Below are 9,910 nucleotides of genomic sequence, written 5' to 3'. Positions count from 1 at the left end.
TATTCTATTTACACTAAGTGAAAATAGCAGTATTTTCTTAGCGATATGCTATTTACACCTAGTGCAGATAGGCTAACAATAGATTCCACTTACACTATGATAAAATGCTGTTTATACTACTTATTTCAAATAGTGGCAATTATCTGCATCTCAATATTGTAGTAAACTAATAAACAGTATGCAATAATTACATATTGAGTGTAAATGATCATTTTAATTAAAATTAAAAAATGGATGCCACCTTATTGGGACAATAAAGCCCTCCCTACACATACCCTAACCCTACCCGATACTTTATTTTCAACTTTTCTATTATTTCCTTCATTTTTATTGAAAATAAATGCCTTTCCAATGCAATACGAGATTTGAAAAGGGAGAAAAAAAAGTGCAGCAAAAGGCAGATTCGAACTCGGATCGATCGCGTCAAAAACGTAGCTTGCTGATAGTCTTTTGTTGTGTTGACTACTAGCCCAGTCACACGTAGGTGGGTGGAGTTAGTGTAAATAGCTTCTCCCAACAAGGCGGGCTATTGATAGTTTTCACGTGACGTCACACCCTTTGAAAGGGATGCACGGGCTTTATCTTGGGCTTTTTTACTTTTCCTTTTCTCTGCGCCGGACTGCTGATGTCTTTTTTCCGGGCATAGTTGTCCATTATGATCATTTGCAGTCAGCCGCAAACATGAGGTGAGGGTGGGTGCGGATGCGGGAATGGCGCGTCACGTGTGCTTATAGCCTACTGCCTACTGCGTTCACCGTAAAATGCATTTTTATAACCTAATTATGTGTATATACTCATATTTATATTTGTATTTATGTATATGTTAATATTAATATAGAACCAACGTTTTTTTTTTTTTTTGAGCAACGGGGATGGAACTTCAGACAACTTTGATCTCCTGAGATACAGACAATACAAACACAGTGTATTAACATTTCCTTCCCTTCACTCAGCTCACTCAGAATGGTCAACAGCAAAATATAAGGTTCTACATGAATGCAAGTGATATTCACTGTCATGTTTTGTATCATTTGAAATGTCTCAGTGCAACTGGTACAATGGTTTGAATCTTACAAGAAGCAGACTAAAAAGGAGTAAAGATCGTAAGAGTTTAGAGATATGTTGCTTACTGTAGAGGGTGTGCCCATTCCCAGTGTATTTCATGCAAATTACCAACTGTCTCCAAAAGGTGTAAACTCTCCACATCTAGGCCTTGATCAATGCAAATTCCAGTTGTTAATTCCTGTCTCCAGTTGGAGGATCTTTCTCTTGGTCTGAGTACTAAAGGAAATGTTGCAAGAAGATGAGACGCTTCTGTAGCCAGATGAGCCCGTGGAGTGGAGTGTGTCCACACACTCCATACTATGTATTTTTCCAAAGTTAGGGATGCATCTTTTACTCTTAGATTTATCTTTGAGAATTTGATGTCTTGTATTGATTATCTCTGAAATGACTATGTAATTGGCATAATACTTTTTACCTGACTGATAATAAAATGTCACATTTCATGTACTCTGAAATGATTTACTCTAGTAGATGATGTTGTATCCTTTTTACCGCATATCTGCGTCAGGTTATTAACAGAAAGTGCAGTTGAGATGGAGCATTGGGCACGCCAACTAAAATTTTAGAGATCCGGCTAAGACTTGACATTAGTTCAAGTGTACTTAGAGTGTAAATGGAATTTCTGTTTAGGTCAACTAAATGTTGTTCGACCAATCTAAGTTCTGTTTATTTACTCTAGCTAAGCGTACATGAGAAACCATGGCATGACCATACCAAAACTATTATCTGAGAAAGTAATGTTGGTTGTTTAGTGAATTTTGCTTTCGCCAACCTAGGGAGGCGAAATAGTGTAGTGATGGGTACTCGCGTCCCCAATGACGTTATGATATTTGGATCACGTGTCAATTAAGGTGTGGTTATGAGTACATCACATAAGAAGACTCTGAATGAAGTCTGAACGTAGATTATCTCTTTCCTCGCAGGCTGGAGGCTCAGACCGTGGTCATATCTGTTGCTGCCTCGAAGCTGGAAACTCAGGACTTGGTATCTGTTATTGCCTCTTCTGCTCTGTTAGTGTCTTTTCCCTGACAGGACTCAGACTCAGAACCGTGTGTCTGTTAACATCTTTTCCATTGCAGTACTCAGACTCAGAACGAGTGTATCTTTTACAGTCCCTTCCTTGACAGGACTGAGAGGTGTCTTTTGGGAAGGTACCTTTATCTCTTTCCGATGAGGAGGAGATTGCAATCTGGCGCTTCTCCATTTCCAGGCTGTGATTGGTTGTTTCCATCAGAGTGGGGGGACACGGATTAGCTGTTTCCATCAGAGTGGTGGGACACAGTCTGGCCCACCCTTCTTTCCTCCTGTGGAACTTATTTGCATAGTCCAAACACACATTTAGAAAAGTGTCACTAAAGCTTTACCAATGCATTATTCACTTACCAAACCACAACCAGAATACCTTTGGCAATGTTACGAACACATTAAGTCCAAACATGATGGAAGAAGACTGAAATGTCATGCATGCATTCATTTGTCCATTAACAGCTGAGTTTGTGTAAGATGTTGCACTACACGTCGCTGTCACTGAGAATACTTATTTCTCTGAATAAGTATAAGATGTGTGTGTTGTAGTTTGCATCAGTTTTGAGAACATAGTTATGAATGGATTTGGATGGAAAAGATGTTGCACTACACGTCGCTGTCACTGAGAATACTTATTTCTCTGAATAAGTATGAGATGTGTGTGTTGTAGTTTGCATCAGTTTAAGGTTTGAGAACATAGTTATGAAAGGATTTAGATGGAACTTTGTTATCTCTCTTGGTTTCACCCACTGCTGCTGCATCCAGAGGTCCTAAGGAATTTTTATGGCGGTCACAGGCCAAAACCTTAGGAATCAGTCTGATGGTGGGTAAAGGGCAGAAACTGCATTTTGACCAATGAGAAGCCCTGTCCTTCCCGGGCTTTGTACCAAAGGTCTTCTTATTGCCCTCTAAGAGGTGTCTAGCTGTTGTCCTGGCATCTCAAAACTCTGGCCATTTGATAATACCTAGAATATCAAAAGCGCTATATAAATAAAGGTGACTTGACTTGACTTGACTTTATCTGATGGCGTTGGATAGTTTGCTTATGTTAGTTCACCAAGATCCAATCAAAATGTAGCAAACCTTTGTCCACTATTGTGGTCAGAGAGGGGCCCCGCCATAAACTGGGCCCTGGAATGTGCTGTCCACTACAGTTGGCTTATATCTATAATAGTGGTCATGACCTCTGGCTAGGGATGATGTTGCTTTATTCAAGTGCATACAGATCTATGGGGACTAAATAAAAGTACTTTTAGAATGAGCAAGCATGGGGTGGCCATCTAATTACTCAATTACTTCTGTCTAGTGTCCAAGACTGTCGAGTATGTGACCGTGAGATCCGTGTAAAAAACGGCCGGTGCAAGATTCTCTGAGCGACATGAGAAACCGGATTAACGAGTACAATCAGAAATTAGGAGTTAACAATAATAGTCAAATGTCAGTAGAATAACAATTACAAATGGACAAACAACCAATTGATATATCAACCTAATTCAATGTCATAATAAAATGGAGACCGATTAGAGTTTAACTGAAATTGAATTACATTACGCACCGAAAAGTCTGAACACACAGGAAACCTCCAGCCACCATTGGATACCTTTGTTGGGCCAATTAGGTGGACCTTACAGCATGAAAGCAACAATGCCAAGCTCATGCCAGTAAAGCTAAGCTAATAAATGTGATGTAAATGCACACATTCTTTCCCATATAAGTAAAACCATGAGATTTAGTTATTCAATAGTTGTCTAAATATGACAGTAATGCAGATTACAATATTATTAGATTATTTATACTATGAACAGTGCTCACATTTGTTATTCAAAGCAGTTGCATCATACTTTTAATCAATAAATATATCTAAACAGATGTATTTACAATAATAAAAACGTAGCAAGCTATACAGACTGCACATAATCAGTACTTTAGGTTACTAGGTTTGCACTGAATGCAGAAAAAAAACAATGAAAATTACATAGGCTATTAAACATTTGACTAAACATGTTTGGTTTTCTAAAATGATTCAAAATAATGTATTTTAACATCAGTAAGATGCCACAGTTTTTTCAACAAGTATCCAATAGAAACAACAAGGATTTTAAAACAACCTATTAGTAACAAACCGATTTTACATCTGTAAAAAAAATACAAAAAATAAAATAAAAATAAATAGACAAATGACGGCAAGTGAAAGTAACGGTAGTCTTAGAAAAAATTATTTTCATTCTTATGTCAAGACCAGATTTGAAAACTCTAAATTTTTGCAGTCTTTGTGTTGTGGTGTATACTCTTTCAGTGTGTATACACATCTATGTTGAGGGATGCACAGCTGAGGCACTAGGGGCGGTCAAGGGCTCAGTCTGTAGAGGGCGGCTCAGAATAATCTCCTGCAGCAGAACAGCATTGGTCTCTTTCCACTCCCTGAATTTACTTGCAGTGAAAGCGGAGTCAGCCAGTACCTGCTCCAAAGTCAGTAGATCTGCTTCTTTAGCCTAAATGAAACACAGTGAATTTTTATTTAAATTAGTGGTTATCAGATATGCATAATAAAATACAGTGTATTTATAGCAAATTATTACACGGCTCTGTGCAATGCTTAATTCTGATTGGTCAGTCGTGAAATTCCAAGGTATGTTACTTCCTGATTACAACAGGTAAAAACTAATAACACAGGCTCATTCGGGTAACTGCAGTCGGCTCTATTCGCTTACTGGGAAAATGTTTTCTTCATGGAAGCTTTGCGTTTGGTTGGCTAATAAAATATTAAAACTCAAATCAATATTCTCTGTACAAAAATTTAATTATGTCATCCTGGTATCGCGGACTCGCTCTCTCTTGAGCGAACGCATGAAACAACAGGCTCCACTTTGCACTGGGCTGCTGATAAGCCTGTCGGGCTTTATTCTGTGATAACAACCGGCTGGATGTACATTATCCCTTACTTATGAACACAACATTTATTAAATTAAAGTAATGTTCACTTTATTTTACATAATAATTACTAAATATTAAAATATGCTTTATCCGTCCAAATGTGGATTTTTTAATTGACATAGTTCTGCCACATGTCAATAACACCAAATTTCAAATATCGTATCAATTTGCAACTATGATCAGATGCTTTCTTAACTGCTGTTTTCTCAAAGCTGTCATCTTTGTTGTGTTTATTTTGTTATAGAGAGGTAGAGTACAGCACATATTATTTACATATTCATCTAAATGCCATTCGCAGCAGCGAGGGTGGTGTCTGGATGTTCGCTAACAATAGCCTATACCATTGCAAAGGTATTTCAGTCTTCTTTTTACCCTTAAGTAAAGAATGAAAAAGAACTTCGCCATGACTATATTGGGGTATTAATGACTCTTCACTGTCAACATATCTTGCAAAGCCGCAATATCAGCCATGACATTGCTCTGTCACAGAAGTGAATCACTGGCTGCATTTATTTTACGTTACGTTAGCATATGTGTACAGTCGAACACGCAGCCTTTCAAAGTATACTCCATTTGATAGTGTGTGTGAACGGGGCTCAACTGCACATTTGCAGAGGGGTATGCAAGATCAGTGTCGGCGCCCCCCTGTATTCCAGTAGCCTCTAACACTAACTCACACAGAAAACTTTCTGCAAGTCAGAAAGGATACAAACTCACAAAAAAAAATAGTGACAAAGGATTGAAAAAAGTGAAAAGTAAAAACAAGAAAAAAAGAAAAGTGTGTCACATAACATCCCCTTTAACTCCTGATGGCAGACCCCAGACAGTAGAACACATTTTTTTATTCATTTTTATTTTCAAACACATGTAATATGGCTCACTTTTTATATATATTATAATATTATTTATTTGCCTCAAAGTTATTCATATTCTTGCACATTTTTATATAGTAAAATTTATTTTAAAGAACATCTGCATTTTTTATTTTTTATTTTTTTTCATTTTTACTTGCCATGCTAAGTGGAAGATTTCTGCCAAGATTTCACCTGGTAGAAAAACAAATACTATTAAAATGAATGTCATGATTCCCACTATGACCACTAAATGGCAGCAGAGGATCATTTATTGTCTCCTTTACCATTTCCACTCTGTAATATAGTTCTTTTCACATGTTTTGCTAATGGATTTATATTTAGACATTATAAAATCACTATTATAACATTTAAAAATCTCTTTTTTGTCAAAGTTCAGCATTGTTTTGTATTGAAGTATGAAGTAGCAAGAGTTTTCAACTCATTGAATCTACTTGAATTACACAGATGGCCTATTTTAAATTTACAATTTAAAGCAATTTTCAGCAATAGAGCAAAAGAGATACTCAGAAATAAACTGATATTAATCACTTTGCCCTCTTAAGGCAGTGGCAGAGCCAGGATGTTTTCATAGGGGTGGCCAGGAAGGGTACAGCAACCAGTCTGGGGTGGCACAGAAATCTTCATTATTTCAATATAGAAATGGATTTGGCTATAAAGTTCTATTTTAGTGCCTAAAACACAACTGAATACTTGAATACAATTAATTTGTACTTAATCTTAACTGAGATAGTTGTGAATAACATCAAGTAATACTGAGTGAATGACAATTTTTGTATTATTTTTGTATTACCTAGGCTCCAGGTATTGTAATAAAAGGGCTCACTATAGCTTTATTGCTCAGTAACACTTAACTTAACACCACCAAAATCTTGTTCTCCATCATTGCATAGGCCCACTCATGGATGAGACATGCAGATAACTATAGTCAACCTTCACTGAATTTTATATAATCAGTGAACTCTGAAAAAGTTATCAGTCAATGTTTAACATTCTATTAGTTGTCCAAATTAATTAATTGCAGCACTTTTGTCATACCTAAATCGAGCTCTGTACAAAGGAAAATAATGTAAGAATGTAAAATGAGTTATGCAGTTAAATATGGTTTCATTTTCTTTTCATTTTCATACTTTACAAATTAACGAAAAATTAGTGCATATTTTCTAGTACATTTAACTGCATTGTGCCCACATTTGGCCTACTTGTGCATTAAATTATATAAAATAGCCTATCATAGCCTATCATCTTGCGCCCTATTGTGATGTCGAATTGCAGAATATTTCAGTAGGCTGCATGCATTTGAGAGACGTTCTTAAATGTAATGCACATACATGCATGGACAGTTTTGCAGCTTTAATCGCCATTTTGGTAATTTCGTGACTTAACTGACGATGTATGCTCACAGTTTCTAGTGCAGTTTATTTATGATGAGCGTGCGCCATATTCGCATACAGTCGAAGAGCGTGCACCGTCAGCACAGTAAAACGGCTGACAGGACAGGAAAGTTTTTTACTGACATAAAACAATATCTTATCAGACCTGTTCACTGTTGTTCTACTGAAGCTCATTTGGCACCTGTAGCCTACCTTTTCCGTGCTTGTTTGACTCGCGCGCTGAGGGGAAGCTGAAGTGCGCATCTGAAAAGTTTCCAGTTTGTTGTGGTCGCAAAGAGATACGGCCGTTCGTCTTAATATGTTTTTAATAAATACATTTTTTAACTCATTAAAATGCTAAAAACTGATAAATAAAAATGTTGCATTAATTATTTTTAATAACTAAGCTTTTGATTATTTATAACGTTTTATTAAAGAAGTTTTTCACAGAATGATTTTGGCAAAATGGCGCCCCCATGCACTGCATATACTGCAAACCCCGTTTTTGCGCAACTGTGCGTGAATGCAGGTGGTCGACATGCACTCTAGAAAGCTTTATTTTTGTCCAGCATTTGCTCTATTTTTCTCCAGAAGTTATGACAGATAAAAATGGCTTTGTACTCTTTTAAACTAGTTGCTGCTTTCTCATAACCCTCTCACACAAGCGCTTGTCAATGTGGCCGTCTGTTGTTGTAGTCTCCTCTATTTTGTTGTTGTTCCATCTCTTTAGTATCATTTTCTACTGTGAAAGAATGGCCTGGGCCAGTGTTGCCACCTTGTGAAACAACTGATTAGTGCAAAACCAAGGTAATGCTCATGTGCGAATTGCATGACCCCTGGCATAAAAAAACAAAGCTTTTATTCAAATTCTGAATGGATTATATATATAGCTTAGAAAGTGTGCAAAAATTGCTCTCTTTGTAATCACTGGCCATCAATAGATATGTCTGTGATTGGCTACATTGCTCAAGACTGCAAGAACATGTGGCAAATAGAAACCTTTGATGCTTTCCAGAGTTCAAACACTAATACTCACTGAAGCATTAGCCAGATCTGTTTTGCCAATATGCCATTATTACAGCTTCAGCTGATGGTGCTCTTGCTTTTTTTGAGGGTGATCCACACATGCTAGCATGACAAAACTTTTTATTTTACTAGTTGCCATATCAACACTATATATAGAGAAAAATGTTTGCTATACCACTAACAAATAAAAAAAAATACCACAAATGGAATATTAGAATGTATCCTGTGTACTCATTCCTATAATGCACATTATAAGTGAACCACAGTATGAGCACCTCCCAAGCAGGGCCGTTGCTAGTAGAGAGAAAGGTGGTGATGATTATAGGGGCCCACAGCCGTGTGGGGGTCCCCAGCAATTTCAACCGACTGCCCGTGGCCAGAATGAAAGATGCTCAGGGCAGTTGATGGGCCACTGCTGCACATCGTCATGAAACCTTATCATTTCCATGTGTTTTTAAGCCTTGCCAGTTTAAACATTCAAGATATTTTAAAGCATTCAAGCACAAGAAGACTTAAATAATAAGACAAAATAACTTAACTGAGTACTCAAATTGACCCTTTCCCATCTTCTTGTGCTTGAACGTACAAATACACCTTGTCAATTTAATTATCAAGCACAAAAAGACGCGAAAGAACTTAATTCAGCACCCGTGCGCTGTGTTCTGTGCACGCAGAGAGACGTGTCTCACAGCCCGTGAACATGGAATTGAATTTTGTGACTCCTAGTGCTTGAATGGACAAATACATACAACATTGTCGAAAATACCCGTCTTGGCAAGTGTTCTCTAAAAACTGTCGGTTATGTCTTAGGTGAACGTGAACAGTTGAGGAAGAAATCAGGAGCCTAATTTATAAAGTGTGCGTACACTCAGATTTGATCTTAGAGTGTGCGTATGCTTAAATCCATGCCAATGGTCATATTTGTAAAAACTGGCTTTGACGTGGATAAGTGCTTAGCGTCACATCAGGGTCTGAGCAGACGTACACACTTTTTCTTGTTTGAGTACTGCTCGAGTATTGCAGCTCGCTGTTCTAAATTAAAGAATTTGGATGATGACTGGTGATCTTTTACATGTTAATGACATTAATTAGAGGAGTCGTTTACAAAGCAGAGAGCTGAAACCATTAATTTGTGCGCAAGTTCAAGATCATTTGCAAATCATAGTTTTCACATCTGAAAGAGTCGTGCGTTTTCTGTCCGTACGTTCATTTTATGAATCACCCGTACGCATATTTGAGAAATGATCGTAAGATCAATTTTAAGATGGTTTCTGCGCAACATTTTATAAACGAGGCCCCAGATGTGTATCATTATATTGGATCCATGCATTGTGTCTTAAATTGAAATAGAGAAAAAGAGAAAAAAAGAGAGAAAATCACTCAATGCTCTTGACTGAATTACTTTTATATTTTGAAAGGGGTCATATGATGCCCATTTTCCACAAGTTGATATGATTCTTTAGGGTCTTAATGAAAAGTCTGTAACATAGTTTGGTTAAAAATTTCTCAATGGTAGTGTAAAAAAAAAAAGTTTTTACCCTGTCAAAAACAGCTCTTTTCAGAGCATGCAGATTTGTAGCATTTTCCTTTAAATGTTAATGAGCTATGCTGACC

General features: G+C 37.1%; 1 protein-coding gene across 1 annotated transcript in view; it reads right to left on the bottom strand.

Moving 5' to 3' along the window:
• Positions 1 to 4,348: 4,348 nt before the first annotated feature.
• LOC107709535 (interactor protein for cytohesin exchange factors 1-like) overlaps positions 4,349 to 9,910 on the bottom strand; it is a 15,799-nt gene continuing 10,237 nt past the window's right edge. Inside the window, exon 11 of the mRNA XM_016514033.1 lies at positions 4,349 to 4,583. Coding sequence (XP_016369519.1) covers positions 4,401 to 4,583 — 183 coding nt within the window. The 3' untranslated portion in view covers positions 4,349 to 4,400. The remainder of the gene's footprint in view (positions 4,584 to 9,910) is intronic.

Source organism: Sinocyclocheilus rhinocerous, unplaced genomic scaffold, assembly GCF_001515625.1.
Source record: "Sinocyclocheilus rhinocerous isolate Xijiao unplaced genomic scaffold, SAMN03320098_v1.1 scaffold4402, whole genome shotgun sequence".
NCBI lineage: Eukaryota > Metazoa > Chordata > Actinopteri > Cypriniformes > Cyprinidae > Sinocyclocheilus > Sinocyclocheilus rhinocerous.
Note: the sequence above shows the minus strand (reverse complement) of the source record. Positions and strands in the feature narration are given on the sequence as shown.